General features: G+C 41.5%; 1 protein-coding gene across 3 annotated transcripts in view; it reads right to left on the minus strand.

Annotated features, from left to right (window-relative positions):
* Positions 1-2,533: 2,533 nt before the first annotated feature.
* COPS4 (COP9 signalosome subunit 4) overlaps positions 2,534-20,734 on the minus strand; it is a 41,766-nt gene continuing 23,565 nt past the window's right edge. The window contains exons 7-10 of one of the 3 annotated variants that reach the window (XM_010358948.2): positions 15,984-16,154; positions 12,680-12,795; positions 10,445-10,529; positions 2,534-3,055 (exon numbers count right to left, since the gene is read on the minus strand). In XM_010358948.2, the coding sequence (XP_010357250.1) occupies positions 2,922-3,055; positions 10,445-10,529; positions 12,680-12,795; positions 15,984-16,154 (506 nt within the window). In that variant the 3' untranslated portion in view covers positions 2,534-2,921. The remainder of the gene's footprint in view (positions 3,056-10,444; positions 10,530-12,679; positions 12,796-15,983; positions 16,155-20,734) is intronic. The other 2 variants (XM_030919041.1, XM_010358949.2) reach the window with 2 other exon arrangements.

Here is a 20,734-nt window from a genome sequence, read left to right on the forward strand (position 1 = left end):
TTTTTTTGAGACGGAGTCTCGCTCTGTCGCCCAGGCTGGAGTGCAGTGGCATGATCTCAGCTCACTGCAAGCTCTGCCTCCCAGGTTCACAGCATTCTCCTCCCTCAGCCTACCAAGTAGCTGGGACTATGGGTGCCTGCCACCACAACCGGCTAATTTTTTGTATTTTTTAGTAGAGATGGAGTTTCACTGTGTTAGCCAGGCTGGTCTCAATCTCCTGACCTTGTGATCCGCCTGCCTCGGCCTCCCAAAGTGCTGGGATTACAGGAGTGAGCCACCACACCTGGCCACGTGACACTTTTTATATTGTTCTCCAGTTCTTAGATATTCTGTCCCAATTTTTTTTTCATTCCTTTTTCTCTTTGCATTTCAGTTTGGGAAGTTTCTATTGACATATTATCAGGCTGTTTCTTTTCTTGGCCAGGTAGACTAATGATAAGCCCATCAAAGGCATTCATTTCTGTGAGAGTGTTTTTATTTCTAGCCTTTTTTTTTTTTTTTTTTTTTTTTTTTTTTGAGATGCAGTCTCGCTCTGTCACCCAGGCTGGAGTGCAGTGGCGCGATCTCGGCTCACTGCAAGCTCCGCCTCCCGGGTTCCCGCCATTCTCCCGCCTCAGCCTCCGAGTAGCTGGGACGACAGGCGCCCGCCACCTCGCCCGGCTAGTTTTTTTTTTTTTTTTTTTTTTTTGAGACGGAGTCTGGCTCTGTGGCCCAGGCTGGAGTGCAGTGGCCGGATCTCAGCTCACTGCAAGCTCCGCCTCCCGGGTTTACGCCATTCTTCTGCCTCAGCCTCCCGAGTAGCTGGGACTACAAGCGCCCGCCACCTCGCCCGGCTAGTTTTTTTGTATTTTTAGTAGAGACGGGGTTTCACCGTGTTAGCCAGGATGGTCTCGATCTTCTGACCTCGTGATCCGCCCGCCTCGGCCTCCCAAAGTGCTGGGATTACAGGCTTGAGCCACCGCGCCCGGCCCTATTTCTAGCATTTCAAATCTTAAGAGTTCCCATCTCTCTGCTTATATTACCTATCTGTTCTTGAATGTTGTCTATTTTTTTTCCATTAGAGCCCTCAACATGTTAATCGTAGTTGTTTTCATTTTCTGGTCTGATCATTCCAGCACTCCTGCCAGATCTTAGTCTGGTTCAGTTGCTTGGTATAGCTCTTCAGATCGTGTTTTTTTCTAACCTTTTAGCATGCTTTATAATTTTTTGGTTGAAAGACAGACATGATGCATCAGGTAATAGGTAATTAGGCTTTTTTTTTTTTTTTTTTTTTGAGACAGTCTTGCTCTGTGTCCACAGCTGGAGTGCTGTGGCACAATTTTGGCTCACTGCAACCTCTGCCTCCCAGGTTCAAGCAATTTTCCTACCTCAGCCTCCCAATAGCTGGGATTATAGGTGTGCACCACCACATTCGGCTAATTTTTCTGTTTTTAGTAGAGATGGGGTTTCGCCATGTTGCCCAGGCTGGTTCTGAACTCCTGGTGTCAGTGATCCACCCGCCTCAGCCTCTCAAAGTGCTGGGATTACAGGCATGAGCCACTATGCCCAGGCGGTAACTAGGCTTTTAATATGAGGCTTTATATTAATTTGGATAGGAGCTGGGCTGTATTTGAGGTTTACTGTAGCTGTCATTGTTACCATTTTACTTTTTTATATGTATTTATTTTTACCATTTAAGAAAATATCCAAATAGTTACCATTTTAGTGTTCCTACCAGTCACTGACCAGCAGCCTCTTCTCCCAGTAAGCTGATCTCAATTGTGATTCTCTGTATTTGCCTGTCTCTCCAGGGTTTTCAGTGGTGGTTTGCCCTGTGACTTTAATTCTTCCATGGATCAAAGAAAACCATTGATATTCCAATCTGTTCAGTTTTTTTATTTTGCTGTGAGGAGGGATGTGATACCTTCCAAGCTCTTTACATGTTGAAGCTGACACTAAAAGTCACCTACATACTTTTTCAAGTCCTTTCCCCATGTTTTTCTATAAAGCTCAGCTAAAATAACCCTCTGTGGCGCCTTCCCTGACTTCTCTCTCCTAAATGAAGAGCTACTCTTGGCCGGGCGCGGTGGCTCAAGCCTGTAACCCTAGCACTTTGGGAGGCCGAGACGGGCGGATCACAAGGTCAGGAGATCGAGACCACCCTGGCTAATACGGTGAAACCCCGTCTCTACTAAAGAATACAAAAAACTAGCCGGGCGACAAGGCGGGCGCCTGTAGTCCCAGCTACTTGGGAGGCTGAGGCAGGAGAATGGCATGAACCTGGAAGGCGGAGCTTGCAGTGAGCTGAGATCCGGCCACCGCACTCCCGCCTGGGCGACAGAGCCGGACTCCGTCTCAAAAAAAAAAAAAAAAGAAGAGCTACTCTTCTGTGTGCTCTAGTAGTTGGAGCAAATACAAGGATTAAACTTACTGTCTCTTGGCTCTTTGACTCTTTGGATGCCTGGAGAACAGGTATTATGACTCAACTTTGTATTTCTAGCATATGGCATAAATCAATGTCTGTTGAAGGAAAAGGGAACAAAATACTCTTCGCTAACTAAAAACAAAGTACTACTTTTATTTGGCTCATTTCTCCATTTATTGAATAACCACATTTGGAGAGGCATGAAGCACTTAAGTTTTACATGACTACAAAGTTATCACAAATCTCAAACTTTTTAGCCACAGATATTTCACCTCTGTTTAAAGAAAAAGCTTTCAAGACATCTGAGTTAGCTTAATACACAGAGAACCTGAAATATACGGGAACTACATATTTTTAAATGCTTGTACTTCCTGCTCTAATAATGTCTTCTTTAAACGGAATCCAGCATAAAAGGGATTGAAATGTATAAGGTCATGATGCAAATGCTTTGGAGATAGTGAAACTGATCTGCACAACATGGAAAAAGATGTCATGTGCACAGAAGTTCTGCAAGGATTCATTGAGCCATCTGGGCTTCCATGGCTTGTGCTGTCCATTCTGGTGCTGTTTGACTAATTTTCTCCAAAAGGTTATTCACTTGGAAACAAAGTGATTGGATCTGCTTGTCCCACGTTGGCAGGGCTTCTCGTGCTTAGGGGAAAAAAAACGTACAAAATCAAAATTATTCCTTTGTATTCACAGCAACTGGTGAGTTAAAAGATATACACTTTTTACATGCCTATTCTTGGAACAGGCATGTTCCTTTTAAATATCTAAAAAAGAGAAAAAAGTTATTAAAAAAATAAAAACAATAAATACTTTTTTTTTTTTTTTGGAGATGGAGTCTTGCTCTGTCACTCAGGCTAGACTGCAGTGGCATGATCTCGGCTCACTGCAACCTCCGCCTCCTGGGTTCAAGCGATTCTCCTGCCTCAGCCTCCAAAGCAGTTGAGATTATAGGCACCTGCCACAACGCCTGACTAATTTTTGTATTTTTAGTAGAGACAGGGTTTCACCATCTTGGCCAGGCTGGTCTCCAACTCCTGACCTCATGATCCACCCGGCTTGGCCTGCCAAAGTGCTGGGATTACAGGCATGAGCCAACACGTCCAGCCAATAGTTTTATTAGCTTTTAAAAGTCTAAAAATCAGGCCAGGCATGGTGGCTCACGCCTGTAATCCCAGCACTTTGGGAGGCCGAGGCAGGCAGATCACTTGAGGCCAGGAGCTCGAGACCAGCCTGGCCAACATGGCAAAACCCTGTCTCTACTAAAAATAGAAAAATTAAAGAATTAAAAAAAAAAGTAAAAATACAAAAATTAGCCGGGCATGGTGGCAGGCACCTGTAATCCCAGCTACTCATGAGGCTGAGACAGGAGAATCGCTTGAACCCGGGAGGTAGAGGTTGCAGTGAGCCAAGATCGTACCACTGCACTCCAGCTTGGGCGACAAGAGTGAAACTCCATCTCAAAAAAAAAAAAAAAAAAAAACAAAAAACAACTCTAAAAAATCTTGGCTAATAAAACTAAGCTATTTAAACATAGTTAAGAAAAGTGTTTTTTCTTTAATTTCTAGCATTTCGAAAGTACCCAAATTACTGGCATAAAGTATAAAACAAAACAAAACAAAACAAAACAAATACATACATACGCATGTTATTACTACTACTAGTGAAAACGAAATAAAACCGACTAAGCCATAACCTCAACCACAACAAAAGACTGAGGCTGTCTTTTCATCACCACGGCTTGCAGATTCATAAGACACTGCCACCTACTGGGGAAAGCAAGTCTATCTACACATTCAAATCCGTACTTGACTGGAGTTAGATAAATATCTTAACATTTAAACTCCTCAAAAAAAGTCATCTTGAATCCACCAGGGTTTTCTCTATACCAGCACTATATAGTTAGAAATAAATTTTTTTTTTTTTGAGGCGGAGTCTTGCTCTGTCGCCCAGGCTGAAGTGCAGTGGCGCGATCTCCGCTCACTGCAAGCTCCGCCTCCCGGGTTCACGCCATTCTCCTGCCTCAGCCTCCGGAGTAGCTGGGACTGCAGGCGCCCGCCACCTCGCCCGGCTAGTTTTTTGTATTTTTAGTAGAGACAGGGTTTCACTGTGTTCGCCAGGATGGTCTCGATCTCCTGACCTTGTGATCCGCCCGTCTCGGCCTCCCAAAGTGCTGGGATTACAGGCTTGAGCCACCGCGCCCGGCCAGAAATAAAAAATTGAGAGGAATGTCCCATTCAAAACAGCACCAAAATTTACAAAAAAGGGCACAGATTTAGTGAAAAAGCAACCTATAAAATCTTTTTTTTTTTTTGAGACGGAGTCTCACTGTCACCTGGGCTGGAGTGCAGGGATGCGATCTCACCTCACTGCAACCTCCACCTCCCGGGTTCAAGAGATTCTCCTGCCTCAGCCTCCTGAGTAGCTGGGACTACAGGCATATGCCACTACGTCCAGCTAATTTTTGTATTTTTAGTAGAGATGGGGTTTCACCATGTTGGCTGGCCAGGATGGTCTCGATCTCTTGACCTTGTGATCTGCCCGCCTCAGCCTCCCAAAGTGCTGGGATTACAGGCGTGCGCCACTGCACCTGGCTGCAACCTATAAAATCTTAATAAAGGGCAAAAGATAATTTGAATAGACACAAATCACATTCCCTGGTGGAAATACACAGTAACATAAAAATATCAATCCTTCTCCTTTAATAAATAAATTTAAAGAAATCCCAAAAACAAACCCCCCTTTTTTCTATTTTGTTTTCTAACCAGGCCAAAATTATTAAAGTTAGCATAAAAAATTGGTGTTTGAGAATGGCCAAGATAATTCTGAAAATGAAAACCAGTGGTGGTATCCATCCAACGGAATGCTCTTTGGCTAAAAAAATGAATGAAGCACTGATTACCTGCCATGACATGGATGAACCCTAAAGATACCATGCTGAGTGAAATCAGCCAAAAGGTCACATGTCACATATTACATGATTCCATTTATATGAACTATCCAGGCTAGGTAAATCCAGAGACAGAAGATGGGTTGTTGGTTGCCAGAAGCTGGGGGAAGGAAGGAACGGAGAGTAACTGCTTAAAGGGCAAGGGCTTCCTTTGGGAAGATGAAAATGTGAAACTAGACAGAGATAGAGGTTGTGCAACATTGTAAATGTACTAAAGGCCATTGAATTGTTTACTTTAAAATGGCTACTGTTCTATTATGTGGATTTCCTTCTTTTTTTCTTTTTTCCTGTAGAAATGGGGTCTTGCTATGTTGCCTAGGCTACTCTTGAACTCCTGAGCTCAAGCAATTATTCCACCTCAACCTCCCAAAGCACTGGGGTCACAATTGTAGGCCACTGTGTCAAGCCCATGTGAATTTCAATTTAACAAAAAAAAGTGGGAAGCAGGAGTTGCTTTACCAATACTAAAATTTATTATAAATTTGTTTATTACCATATTGTTGCAGATCAGTGGAACCAAATAGAGTACAGAAATAGACCCAAACATATATGTGGAACCTAATCAGATATGTGAAAGATCACAATTTAATCAGAAAGGATGTTTTATTTAATAAATGATACTTGGATAATTGGCTATTCACCTAGAAAAAAACAACTAGACCATAATCTAAAATTATCCACAAAAATGAACTGTAGATGGATTAAATTTCTAAATGTAAAACAATATTAGAAAAATTTAGGAAAACGCTAGTTTTATTCCAAGATAGAAGAGACTTTCTTAATCAGTACAGTAAATTAAAAAGCCATAAAACATTGACCTATTTGAGTGCAAAAAAATTTAAAAATGTGTTTATGTTATGCCTTGTCTTCCAGAAGAAAACCTGACAGAATTCGGCAGGGTGCAGTGCAGTGGCTCATGCCTGTAATCCCAGCACTTTGGGAGGCTGAGATAGGTGGATCACCTGAGGTCGGGAGTTCAAGACCAGGCTGACCAACATAGAGAAACCCCATCTCTACTAAAAATACAAAATTAGCTGGGCATGGTGGTGCATGGGCGTGGTGGTGCGTGCCTGTAGTTCCAACTACTTGGGAGGTTGAGGCAGGAGAATCGCTTGGACCCGGGAGGTGGAGGTTACAGTGAATCGAAATTGAGCCACTGTACTCTAGCCTGGGCAACAAGAGTGAAACTCTGTCTCAAAAAGAAAAAGAAAAAGAAAACCTGACAGAATGGAAAAAAATATTTGTGACACATATTACAGATAAAGTTAAAATTATCAGCCAGGCGCAGTGGCTCACGCCTGTAATCCCGGCATTTTGGGAGGCCGAGGTGGGCGGATCACGAGGTCAGGAGATCAAGACCAGGATATCCTGGCCAACATGGTGAAACCCTGTCTCTACTAAAATACAAAAAATTAGCTGGGTATGGTGGCATGTGCCCGTAGTCCCAGCTATTCAGGAGGCTGAGGCAGGGGAATCCCTTGAACCCGAGAGGCGGAGGTTGGAGTGAGCCGAGATTGCGCCACTGCACTCCAATCTGGCAACGGAGCAAGACTCCATCTCAAAAAGAAAGAAAAAAGGCCGGGCGCGGTGGCTCAAGCCTGTAATCCCAGCACTTTGGGAGGCCGAGACGGGCGGATCACGAGGTCAGGAGATCGAGACCATCCTGGCTAACACTGTGAAACCTCGTCTCTACTAAAAAATACCAAAAAAAAACTAGCCGGGCGAGGTGGCGGGCGTCTGTAGTCCCAGCTACTCGGGAGGCTGAGGCAGGAGAATGGCGTAAACCCGGGAGGCGGAGCTTGCAGTGAGCTGAGATCCAGCCACTGCACTCCAGCCCGGGCGACAGAGTGAGACTCTGTCTCAAAAAAAAAAAAAAAAAAAAAAAAAAAGAAAGAAAGAAAAAAAAAAGCCAGGCATAGTAGCTCATACCTATAATCCTAGCACTTTGGGAGGCTAAGGCAGGAGGATCACTTGAGGCCAGGAGCTCAAGACCAGCCTGGGCAACACCACAAGACCCCATCTCAAGAAGAAAAACAACTAGCCAGGTGCAGTGGTGTACACCTGTAGTCCTAGCTACTAGAGAGGCTGAAGCAGGAGGACAGCTTGAGCCCAGGAGTTTGAGGCAACAATGAGCAATGATCATACCACTGCACCTCAGCTTGGGCAACAGAGTGAGACCTTGTCTCTTAAAAAACAAAACAAAACAAAAAAACATTATAACAAAAGCTACAGCAAATTGATACTGGAAGGCCAGAAGGAGAGTTGTGAGGGAAGGGAGGAAACAGACAAGTAACATTAACGCACAGAAAGGGAAATGCTATATTACTCATCATATGCTGTGTTTGTTTATTCAACACTTATTTCTCATTTACAATGTGCCAGACACTGGAACAGATGTTGGATGTACCATGGGAAATAAGACAGACTTAATACTTATCACCAGGAAGCTTAGCTTAGAAACAGAAACAGACATTTAGACAAATAGTTATACAACTGAAAATGACTAAGATTAATGCTAGGAAGAAATTCAGGCTGACATGAGAACATATAATTTAAAGCCATATCTAATCTGGAGAGTCAGGAAAATCATTACTGATTAAGGATATTCAAATTGAGACAGGGGACAAAGAGAAGATGGCTGGAAAGGGGTGAATATTTCAGAATGTTTGATAGGGGGAAGAATTTGCAATGCTGAAAAAAATAAAAAGAAGACTTACGCAAGAGAAAGCTAGAAAGGACCAGGACCACCTTTGGGGAGACTTTGTATAACTTTGTTCTACAAGCAATGGGGAAGACATTCATTAGAGCATAAACAAAAGAATAACATGATTTACCCATTTGTTTATTTCTTTTTTATGTTTGCATTTTTTGAAAGAAAATAATCACTCCAGACGTACTAGGGAATTGGATTAGAAAGGAGCAACTGTAGATATGAGAAAGAAAGAGGTTATTTCTCAACACCTGAAGAGGTTATAACAGTAGGGTTCTGAACAGGTTGGTGATAGTAAAAAATGAAGAAAAAGACCCAGTTCAATGGCTCACACTTGTAGTCCCCAGCACTTCAGGGATTTAGGAGGTTGAGGCAAGAGGATGGTTTGAGCCCAAGGATAAGGAATACTGGAGAAAGCTAACAATGCAGTTTTGGGATGGCTGGTGGGTTAGTCGTGGGGGACACACAAGAAGGGAAGATAATAAATTCAGTTTTTGATATGTTCATGCTAAGATGCTAAAGCAATCAGGTAGAAACACCTTAGTAGTAAACTAGAAACATGGGGCTAGGACTTAGAAGATTCACCCTAGAAAGGTAAATGTAGGCATTGTCTACACAGAGACAGTAACCGAATCAAAGGAAATAGATAAGATTATCCATGGAAATTCAGTAGCATAAGAGGGGAACGGTCTAGGATTAAGTCCTAAGTAACTAGTATTTAAATTTAAAGGTACTACAGATTCTACAAAGATGACTATGAAGGATAGCTGAGATGACAAAAGTCAAGGCTGTGGTGGTGGGGAGAAGGTTCAAAAAGTACTGAGAGATCAACACTATTTAATATGTTGAAAAGTCAAGATGAGATTTGGAAGATATAAGGATTTTCATTAAAATGGGGGAGTCCTGAGGATGTGTAAATATTGATGGAAAGAAGCCAGTAGAAAAAAGGATAAAACCAGACAAAAGTAACTGCTAACCTCAGGTTCCTAAACCAGTGTTTTTTGGTGGGAAGGGAGAGGGAAAGGATCAGAGAAAAGGTCCAAAAGCCCGAGTGGAAGAACCAGACAGGGTGACGGGAACCATTCGCAGTAAAACACGAAGGAAGGAAAAGATTCACATCTACATCTAAAATTAAAGTGTTTCTACATCTGATAAAGAAGTTAAAATATCAAATTGAATGAGAGAAAAAATAAAAAAAAAACTAAAAAAAGAAATCAAAATACTTCATACTGATGGCTTTTTTCCCCTTTGAAATAGGAAACAAGATTTTCTACTGAGAGTAAATGGGGAGAAAAGTCAGAAATTTAAGAAAAACCAAAACTGAAATAGCCATTGCAAAGTAGGAAAAGGAGTGGACTAGAGAAATGCACCATGAATCCTATGTAGTGCTGAGGACCTGTGACCTTGACTTTAGAGAAGTATCAGCCTGTCTGATGCCTGACTCTCCTCCAGCACAAAAAAGATTATGCTAACTGGAAGAAAACAGAAAAGTCAATGGACCAGAAACTCCAATAAGGTCAAGGAAGAATTGAACTGGGAGTAACAGACACAGACCACAGACCACTAGAGAAACAAGAAAAAGGTTATGGCCAGAGTAAGATATTTCAAATAACAATTTTACAAGTGGAACAGTTATGGGTACAGTAAGGTCCAGGGTGTAAATGAGGTGGGAATAAGGAGCTGAGAAGGTATTAGACAACGAAAAAGTCAAGGGATCCACTTACCTGTCTGCCTCCATTAGTTTAATGAGTTGCTGAATAGGAAATGCAACTGTCATTTCCATATGCCTGATACATGCCTGCTATGTGGTCAATAAATATTTGATGCATAAATGAATGAACTGATACAACAATTTGAGTTTCAGATTTTTCCTTAATATAGAAAATCCTGCAGTAAGTAGATTCATGAATATAATTATTTTTTTTGAGACAGAGTCTCGCTTTGTCACCCAGGTTGGAGTGCAGTGCTGCAATTTTGGCTCATTGTAACCTCTGCCTCCTGGGTTCAAGCAATTCTCCTGCCTCAGCCTCTGAGTAGCTGGGACTACAGGTGCCTGCCACCACACCTGGCTAATTTTTATATTTTTAGTAGAGACAGGGTTTCACCGTGTTGGCCAGGCTGATCTCAAACTCCTGACCTCAAGTAATCCGCCTGTCTCGGCCTCCCAAAGTGCTGGGATTACAGGCATGAGCTACCATGCCCAGCCTCATGAATATAACTTCTTAAAAATTATTTTAAATTATTTCTTTAGGAAATAAGCTCATTCTAGTAATAAGATTCTGAGTCAAAGGAAACTGTCCAACATGTTTTCATCATAAATATAACAACAGTTCACTGCTATTTCATTATGACAGAAATACACAAAACCTCTTACTTTCAAAATGAACTATTCCATCAATCTGGTCAATAAATCCATTCATACGTCCTTCTGTTATCATTTGAGATGCAATCTTTTCCGCCTATTGGGGGAAAAAAAAACTCTGAAACTTTATCATATCTTTTAGTTATTCACATATGATAAGAGAACTGAAAGCTTCTGGTTTAACTACCATCACTAAACTTTAGATATATGTTAATCTGCCACTAGAAGAGTAAATCCTGTAAATCTGGCTATTTCCCAATTCTTGCTCTGCATAAGCCATTATTTTAAGTTAACTGGGATCTGTTTTTCTTGTGAGATTTTGGACAAGAATATAACTTCATCATTTTCTCTTCTGCTCAAAAGCGAACTATCAATTTTTCTTCTTACTGGGATCCACATCTCAAAAAAACCCAAACAAACTAGTTTTTCTTATTTTATTTCAATTTCCACAGTATTTGCTACCCCAGAAACTCTTTAAAAATTGAAAGGTAGATGGTGAAATTCCAATATAAATTGAAAGGGTTTAAAAGACAATTAAAAGAAAGCAAAAAGTCTGCTATCTAACTCCTGAAGACATACTTAATGTTTACTATGCACAAGCAAACTGGATTGTGACCTGGTCACTTATTAATTTTGACCATCTTCACAATCAATCCTATCAGTCCTGAATAGACTATGACTAGCATTTATTGTTAAAAATATATTCACCTCCAACAGTCTCAGCAAGAGATCATACCTTAAAGCCTCAAGAAGAAAGTCTCTTTTAATGGTAACTTAAACCTTGACTCCCAAATTGTTCTTCCTTTACTGTGTATTGAATGTATACAAGTAAAAGAATTGTAAGAAAATTCTAATTAAAAGTTCATTGCCAGGCCAGACACAATGGCTCATGCCTGTAATCCCAGCACTTTGGGAGGCCGAGGTAGGAGGATCACTTGGGACCAGGAGTTCAAGACTAGCCTGGGCAACACAGCAAGACCCTGTTAATTTAAAAAAAAAAAAAAAAAAAAAAAGGGCAGGGCGTGGTGACTCACACTTGTAATCTCAGCACTTTGGGAGGCTGAGGCTGGTAGATCACAAAGTCAGGAATCCGAGATCAGCCTGGCCAACACAGTGAAACCCCATCTCTACTAAAAATACAAAAATTAGCTAGGCGTGGTGGTGTAATCTCAGCTACTCAGGAGGCTTAGGTAAGAGAATTGCCTGAACCTGGGAAGCAGAGGTTGCAGTGAACCAAGATTACACCACTACACTCCAGCCTGGGCAACAGAGCTAGAGTCTGTCTTGGGGGAAAACAAACAAACAAAAACTAATTAGCCAGGCGTGGTGATGAGTAATTGTAGTACCAGCTACTTGGGAGTCTGAGGCAGGAAGATTGCTTGAACCCACGAGTCTGAAGCAGCAGTAAGCTATGATAGTGCCACTGCACTCCAGCCTGAGTGACAGAGCAAGAGCCTGTCTCTAAAAACAAAAACAAAAAAAAAAACAAATAGACAAAAAATGTCACTGCCAGAGAAAAGAGGATGTGATAACTGCATGACTTTAAGGTTTACAAATTAGCTAAAAGTAAGGTTGATTGCTTAATTTTATTTAAAATCAAGAGAATATTTTGTAAATGATACCTGCAATACTCTCTAAATGTCATTGGTACTTTGTTGGAATTTATATATAGTCAACCAAAACCTAAAACAAACAATAAAATTACATTCCCTAGTAAGTCAGTCAACTTCTTAAGTTAAATCCAAGCATAGAAGCTACAACAGAATAGCCTGGAGCATTACCATATCATTCTCTCAAAAAGATGAAATATTTAAACTCTGAGTCAATCTAGGGCACAAAAAAGTAAGGCATGTATCAAAATCTTAGTCAGAAGTCAAAAACCACTATAAAGCAGATTTAAACAGACACCAAACAAAGACATTCTCAGAAAATGGGTGTCATAACCTGAAACTCCTGAAAGATTTCTATTCTAGGTCACTTGATCACAAAACACAATTTAAAACACCAAAAACATTAAGAGAATTCCACTAAACACACTAGGCCTATTTTAACTTCTAAAGAATTTATTTACATTTACTTGTGACTTTTAGGTGTAATTCTGTTGTTGTTTCCAACATTTATCTTGTTGGAAGATAACAAATGTTTCCAACATGTATTTTCTTGTTGTTTCCAACATTTTATTTTCTCATTATTTTAATAGTTTCACCTCTTAACTGTTTTTAAAATGTCTTGGAATCAAGAAGATACCTTAGCTGCAGGGATCTCTAAAAGAGCTCCAAGTTCTTCGAAGGTAATATTATTATATAATTTGCTTGCAGACAACAAATTGTGTTCAATAACAGCTCTGTCCAAGATGCTGGAACCTTAAATAAGACAGTTACAAGTTTGAAATTAGTTTTATACTCTAAAAAGATGCATCATTTTTTCTGAAAATTTCCAGGCATGTAATAACTCTGATCAAATTTAATTTCTCTGATCAAAATTTTAAAAGTAGCCAATATACGATGTAGTTTCATTAATGTACAATTAAATAAACATAACACTTAGCAAATGAATGATTGGCAAGTAATTATTAAGTAAATAGATCTAACACTTTGGATTTGGAATCTTGCTTCATTAGGCTATCAAATTCATTAACTTTTTTTTTTGAGACAGAATTTCATTCTGTTGCCCAGACTGGAGTGCAGTGGCACAAATCTCTGCTCACTGCAACCTCTGTCTCCCAGGTTCAAGCAATTCTCATGCCTAAATCTCCTGAGTAGCTAGGACTACAGGTGTGTACCACCACATCTGGCTAATTTTTTGTATTTTTAGTAGGGACGAGGTTTCGTCATGTTGGCCAGGCAGGTCTCACCTGGCCTCAAGTGATGCTCCCACCTGGGCCTCCCAATGTGCTGTGATTACAGGCATGAGCTATGGCGCCTGGCCCATTAACTTTTCTTTCTACAAGCATAAACTTTTACTAGCAAGCAGCAGCACAACTATCATGCAACCTGTTCTGCAAGCTTCATTAAGTGATCTCTATTCTTGTGGGCACTCCACGAGCATCAAACCAAGGCAAATGTGAGAAATATCCAGATCCAGACCTAGGACCAGGCTAACCTTCCTGAGAGATCAGGCATAGAATCCTCTTTTCAGTGAGGTCATACAGTATCTGATAATGTTCTGGACCCAAGGTCCTACTTTGAATGTTATTAGACCACTGGGCTCACCCCATGCTTACATATTTCTGCTGAACATTTAACTACTGTAATGAATGCAAGAGACAAAATATACTTGGAGACTTCCAGGGAAGTATTCTGAGAACCCCTGTTTCTTACAGTGCCTCACCTTCTCCTTTTCCAGAATTCCACCCACGATCTGCTAGTTTTTCACTTAACTCCTATTTCCCAGTCTACCGTGCTGGTTCCTCCTTCTTTTCCTTCTCTCAAATATTAGAGGGCTGAATTTTGCACCTTCTTCCCTTTTTATCCTACCATCAAAATGCTGATAATGATCAGACACATATCTGTAATCTAAATCTCCCTTTTGAATTCAGACTTACACAGCCAACTACCTAAATACCCAATCAATTAATTTTATAAATATCTCAAATTTAATACGTCCAAAAAAGCAGGCAGGTGCAGTGGCTTACCCCTATAATCCCAGCACTTTGGGAAGCCAAGACGGGAGGACTGCTCAAGCCCAGGAGTTCAAGACCAGCCTGGGCAACATGGAGACACCCTGTCTCTACAAAAAAATTTAAAAATTAGCAGGGTGTGGAGGCACATGCCTAAGCTTCTGGGGAGGTGGAGGTAGGTGAAAGGATCATTTGAGTCCAAGAGGTTGAGGCTGCAGTGAGCTATGGCATCATGTCAGCCCCAGCCTGGGCAAAAGAGTGAGACCCTGTCTCAAAAAGTGAAAAAAAAAAAGGACTGCTTAGCCAGGCACAGTGGCTCATGTCTGTAAACCCAGTGCTTTGGAAGGCTGAGGTGGGAGAACTGCTTGAGGCCAGGGGTTCAAGACTAGCCTAGGCAATATAGTGAGACCCTAACTCTACAAAAAATTAAAACATTAACCGGGTATGGTGGTGTGCACCTGCAGTCCCAGTTACTTTGTTCCAGGCTGCAGTGAGCCATGATTGCCCCAGTGCACTCTAACTGGACAACATAGCACGACTATAACTAACAAAAGAAAAAAGAAAAACTTCTCTCCTCAGTCTATTCCTCTCCCAGTCTATCCCATGTCAAAAACTAGTACAGCAGGCAGAGGGGAGGCAAGAATAAGGAGTTATTGTTTATTGGTACAGAGTTTTAGCTTGGGAAAATTTAAAAGTTCTGGAGATGGATGTCAGTGATGGTTGCACAACAATGTGAAAGTACTTAATGCCACAGAACTGCACATGTTAAAATGGTGATTTTTATGTTATATATATTTTATCACATTTTTTTTTAACAAGGTCGTACACTGTCACTGAAACTGGAGTGCCATGGGGCAATCACGGCTCACTGTAACCTTGACCTCCTGGGCTCAACCAATCCTCCCACCTCAGCCTCCCAAGTAGCTAGAACCAGAGGCATGTACCACCATCCCTAGCTGTTTTTCTTTATATTTTGTAGAGATAAGGCCTCACTATGTTGCACAGGTTGGTCTGAAACTCCCAGGCTCAAGTGATCCTCCCGCCTTAGCCTCCCAAAGTGCTGGGATTACAGGCATGAGCCACCATGCCCAGTCATAATATATATATTTTTAAGCAGTACAGTAGTATACCCAGTTAAAAGGACTGTATCACTGGGCACTGTGGCTCATGCCTGTAATCTCATCACTTTGGGAGGCTGAGGTGGGCGAATCACCTGAGGTCGGGAGTTCGAGATCAGCCTGAGCAACATGGAGAAACTCCGTCTCTACTAAAATTACAAAATTAGCCAGGTGTGGTGGCGCATGCCTGTAATCCCAGCTACTCGGGGGAGACCGAGGTAGGAGAATCACTAGAACCCGGGAGGCAGAGGTTGTGGTAAACCAAGATTGCGCCATTGCACTCCAGCCAGGGCAACAAGAGTAAAACTCTCTCTCAAAAAAAATAAAATAAAAAATAGGCCAGGCGTGGTGGCTCACGCCTGTAATCCCAGCACTTTGTGAGGCCAAGGTGGGTGGATCATGAGGTCAGGAGATTGAGACCATCCTGGCTAACATGGTGAAACCCTGTCTCTACTAAAAATATAAAAAATTAGCCGGGCACGGTGGCAGGTGCCTGTAGTCCCAGCTACTCAGGAGGCTGAGGCAGGAGAATGGTATGAATTCAGGAGGCGGAGCTTGCAGTGAGCCAAGATTACGCCACCTGGCCACTGCACTACTCTAGCCTGGGCGACAGAGCAAGACTCTTATCTCAAAAGAAAATTTAAAAAAAAATTTTTTAATCTAAAAAATAAAAATAAAAATAATTCCTTTTTTATGAGGAAGTGTTATATAGAATTATTATTAAAAGACAGCAAGATGCTTCTAATTTAACATGATGTTCACTAGTCTGTACCTAAACATTGACTACTATATACACATAAGCCATGATCATTACCATCAGCTGTAGTTGCTTTTTGGTGAGGCATCAGCATGGCGGCAAATTCTTGAAGCTGATTTCCTCTGATGATCCTATCTAGGTACATTTTCTCTAGGATCCCATAGGCAGCAAGTTGCTGGCACCTTTCATCCTTAAAAAGAGTAGCTAGCATCCGAGAACGCTGCTGTCCTAAGAGAAATAAATGAGCATCAAATTTCACGATGTTATTTTCACAATGTTTCTTTAGGAAAAAAAAAAAAATCTATCTTATGACCTCATTTTTATCTACTAAATATACAGCCAGTACTCATTATTCATGGTAATCATGGTCTGCAGTCACTGACGACACTGAATTATCAAGCACTAAACTGCTGCTCCTATGGGAATAAAGGTTAGGTTCCTGTGAGCATCTGGTCACAACATTTTCATCAACGAATTAATCTGTAACCTTGTTTTATGTGTGTTTCTGTTTAGAGACATCCTATTTAATATATATATTGTTGATTCATTAACATTGAACTCACGGCCAACACTATAAATCACACCTAAATGAAGCTATCTAACACACGTATTTTCTCCATAGGGCACTTAAGACCACCCCCTAGACAGCACTTCAGCACTATGGCTGGGTGCCATTATAAACAGCAAAATCACTGAAAACAGAACAAAAGTGTGAAAAACATGATCTTAGACCATAAAAAGGCTATTTGTGTACAGTATAAAAGTAAAAAAATAAGCAGGGAATCTACATGTTCAACCTCAGGTGGAAACATGTCAGGACATTCAAATGTTTTGCCACCCTGCACATATCTGCAAATGACAGTGGAAGTGCTGCAAGTATTGACTTTGGGGTTATAAATAAATTTTAGCAAGGAGGATAATTCAGAAACATGGAATCCACAGATAAAGAAGAGCAACTATATAGTCATACATGAAGAATTTCGGGCCAAAATGTTACAAGCGGTTGGAAGAACAGGTGATTTCTATTTTCCTTTTCTTATTTGTACTTCTACAATAAACATTCATTATTTCATTAATAAAAAACTTATGAAAGATGAAAACATCTGATAGGGAGACTTAATATTCATAATTTCAATTTATATTTTCAAGGAACTTTAGTGACAACTAATAACATTAAAAAAATCAAACTCGCAAAAATGATCCTATCAACAACCTTTTTCTTTTTTTTTTTTTTTTTTTTGAGACGGAGTTTCGGTCTGTCGCCCGGGCTGGAGTGCAGTGGCCGGATCTCGGCTCACTGCAAGCTCCGCCCCCCGGGTTTGCGCCATTCTCCTGCCTCAGCCTCCCGAGTAGCTGGGACTACAGGCGCCCGCCACCTCGCCCGGCTCATTTTTTGTATTTTTTGGTAGAGACGGGGTTTCACCGTGTTAGCCAGGATGGTCTCGATCTCCTGACCTCGTGATCCGCCCGTCTCGGCCTCCCAGAGTGCTGGGATTACAGGCTTGAGCCACCGTGCCCGGCCACCTTTTTCTTTTTAAATATGTTTCTAGCTCTTTATACCAAAAGAGCCTAACCACAATGACATCCAGAAGCAATGAGCATATCTAATGTCCAGATCTTGGTAGCCCATTAAAAAGAACTAGGGATCCTTGAAAAATAGCTGATTTCAAGTCTGAGGCAGGCAAAATACAAGATAAATCCAAGTCACCTTTTTCTGCTAATTCGCAGGGAAGTATTCAAAGGTTAATGGGGCCATGTCAAAAAGACGTAACTGGCCAGGCACAGTGGCTCATGCCTATAATCCCAGCACTTTGAGAGACCAAGATGGAGGGATTGCTTGAGGCCAGACTACTCTGGCCAACATAGCAAGACCTCATCTCCATTAAAAAAACAAAAAAAGGCATAACCTAGTCATGTTTGAGGAACAATTTGAACATCAAAAAGAGTAACAATTGTTAACTGATTGTCACACGCTGAATAAATAAAAAGCTGTGTCAAATATACAAGAACGTTCATAGCAGTACTATTTCTAGCAGCCAATAAGAAATTAGGATAAATGAGGCCGAGACGGGTGGATCACGAGGTCAGGAGATCGAGACCATCCTGGCTAACACTGTGAAACCTCGTCTCTACTAAAAAATACAAAAAACTAGCCAGGCGAGGTGGCGGGCGCCTGTAGTCCCAGCTACGGGAGGCTGAGGCAGGAGAATGGTGTAAACCCGGGAGGCGGAGCTTGCAGTGAGCTGAGATCCGGCCACTGCACTCCAGCCCGGGCGACAGAGCGAGACTCCGTCTCAAAAAAAAAAAAAAAAGAAATTAGGATAAATGAATTGTGGTATAGTCATACAATGGAACACTATATAACAAGGAAAATGAAGAAAGTACAAATACACATAGCCATGGATATACTTCATAAAACTGAGCAAAAGAAGAATGAATACACTATATGATTTCATTTATATAAAAAAATAAGACTAATATATACTAGTGATTACTCTTGTAGGGTTAGGAGTTGGGGCTAGTGACTTGAAGAAAGCATAAAGAAGGCGGAGTGTTGGTAACATCTTGTTTCTTGTTCTGGATGCTTGTTACATGGAGGTGTTCAGTTTGTGAAAATTCATCAAGCTGTATACTTTTCATATGTGTACTTTTCCTGTGTGCATATCATACCAACAGAAAATAAGCAGGAAAAAAGTACAAAGTAAAAAGTTCAAAATAAAAGTAAAAAAAGGAAGAAAAAAGTTCATGCAGAAGAACAGAATGAAGGCCGGGCGCGGTGGCTCAAGCCTGTAATCCCAGCACTTTGGGAGGCCGAGACGGGTGGATCACGAGGTCAGGAGATCGAGACCATCCTGGCTAACATGGTGAAACCCCGTCTCTACTAAAAAATACAAAAAACTAGCCGGGCGAGGTGACGGGCGCCTGTAGTCCCAGCTACTCGGGAGGCTGAGGCAGAAGAATGGCATAAACCCGGGAGGCGGAGCTTGCAGTGAGCTGAGATCTGGCCACTGCACTCCAGGCCGGGCAACAGAGCGAGACTCCATCTCAAAAAAAAAAAAAAAAAAAAGGCCGGGTGCGGTGGCTCAAGCCTGTAATCCCAGCACTTTGGGAGGCCGAGACGGGCGGATCACGAGGTCAGGAGATCGAGACCATCCTGGCTAACCCGGTGAAACCCCGTCTCTACTAAAAAAATTTAAAAAATGAGCCGGGAGAGGTGGCGGGCGCCTGTAGTCCCAGCTACTCGGGAGGCTGAGGCAGGAGAATGGCAGGCTGAGGCAGGAGAATGGCGTAGACCCGGGAGGCGGAGCTTGCAGTGAGCTGAGATCCGGCCACTGCACTCCAGGCTGGGCGACAGAGCGAGACTCCGTCTCAAAAAAAAAAAAAAAAAGAATAGAATGAGCAAATCACCATTTTGTAACATACAATGTAATGAATGACCCAAGGAAGGATTATTACTATTATTATTTTTTTTTTTTTTTTGAGACCGAGTTTTGCTCTTGTTGCCCTGGCTGGAGTGCAATGCCGCGATCTCGGCTCACTGCAACCTCCGCCTCCCAGGTTGAAGTGATCTTCCTGCCTCAGCCTCCCGAGTAGCTGGGATTACAGGCATGTACCACCACGCCCAGCTAATTTTGTATTTTTAGTTGAAACGAGTTTTCTCCATGTTGGTCAGGCTGGTCTCAAACTCCCAACCTCAGGTGATCCGCCCACCTCGGCCTCCCAAAGTGCTGGGATTACAGGCATGAGCCACCGCCCCCGGCCCCAAGCAGAGATTCTTAATGGATGCTAATTTATTATGCAAAAGGAAGTAGAGAACAGAATTTTTAATGTCATAGAAAGCAAAAAGCTTATAGATATGGTTTCAGATTCCACATTGCAACTAACCTGTAAGAAACTATACCATTTGTCAAGTATAGTATCAAAGAATATCCACAATTACCTGAAAATGAGATTAAAATGTGCTTGTCTTTTCCAGCTACACATCTGTGTGACGCTGAATTTTCTTCATATACTTTAACTAAAACAACCTATTCAAACAGAGTGAATGCGGAAGTGCCTATAAGAATTGAGCTGTTTCGGTCAGGCGCGGTGGCTCACACCTGTATTCCCAGCACTTTGGGAGGCCGAGGCGGGCGGATCACAAGGACAGGAGATCAAGACCATCCTGGCTAATATGGTGAAACCCGGTCTCTACTAAAAAATACAAAAAATTAGCCAGGCGCGGTGGTGGGCAGCTATAGTCCCAGCTACTCGGGAGGCTGAGGCAGGAGAATGGCATAAACCCGGGAGGCGGAGCTTGCAGTGAGCCAAGATTGTGCCACTGCACTCCAGCCTGGGCAACAGAGCCAGAATCTGTCTGGAAAAAAAAAAATTTTTTTAATGCAAAACAATTCCATTCCCGGTAACATTTTTTGCTTAGAAAAATATAATTGTTTTTCATAAAAGTATGTCATTTATGTTTACATGTAAAGGGTCTATTATTGCTACTTTAAAATAAATAAATTATCTTAAATTACTCATTTAATTTCTAATAATCAGTATATAGAATCTACATAAACAAGAGCTTTTGGGTTCTCAATACTTTTTCAGAGCGTAAAGGGGTCCTGACACCAAGAAATTTGAGAACCTAAAGTACTGAAAGAAAACATGGAGGGATTTAAAATGACATATAATTTCAGAGTAGGGAAGACTTTTCTAAGCAAGTCAACAAAACTTAGAAGCCATTAAAGAAAGATTAATAAATGTAATTAAGTAAACATTAAAAGGTTCTGCATGGGAAAAATGTCATAAAGCCAAAAAGATGACAA

Source organism: Rhinopithecus roxellana, chromosome 2 (assembly GCF_007565055.1).
Source record: "Rhinopithecus roxellana isolate Shanxi Qingling chromosome 2, ASM756505v1, whole genome shotgun sequence".
NCBI lineage: Eukaryota > Metazoa > Chordata > Mammalia > Primates > Cercopithecidae > Rhinopithecus > Rhinopithecus roxellana.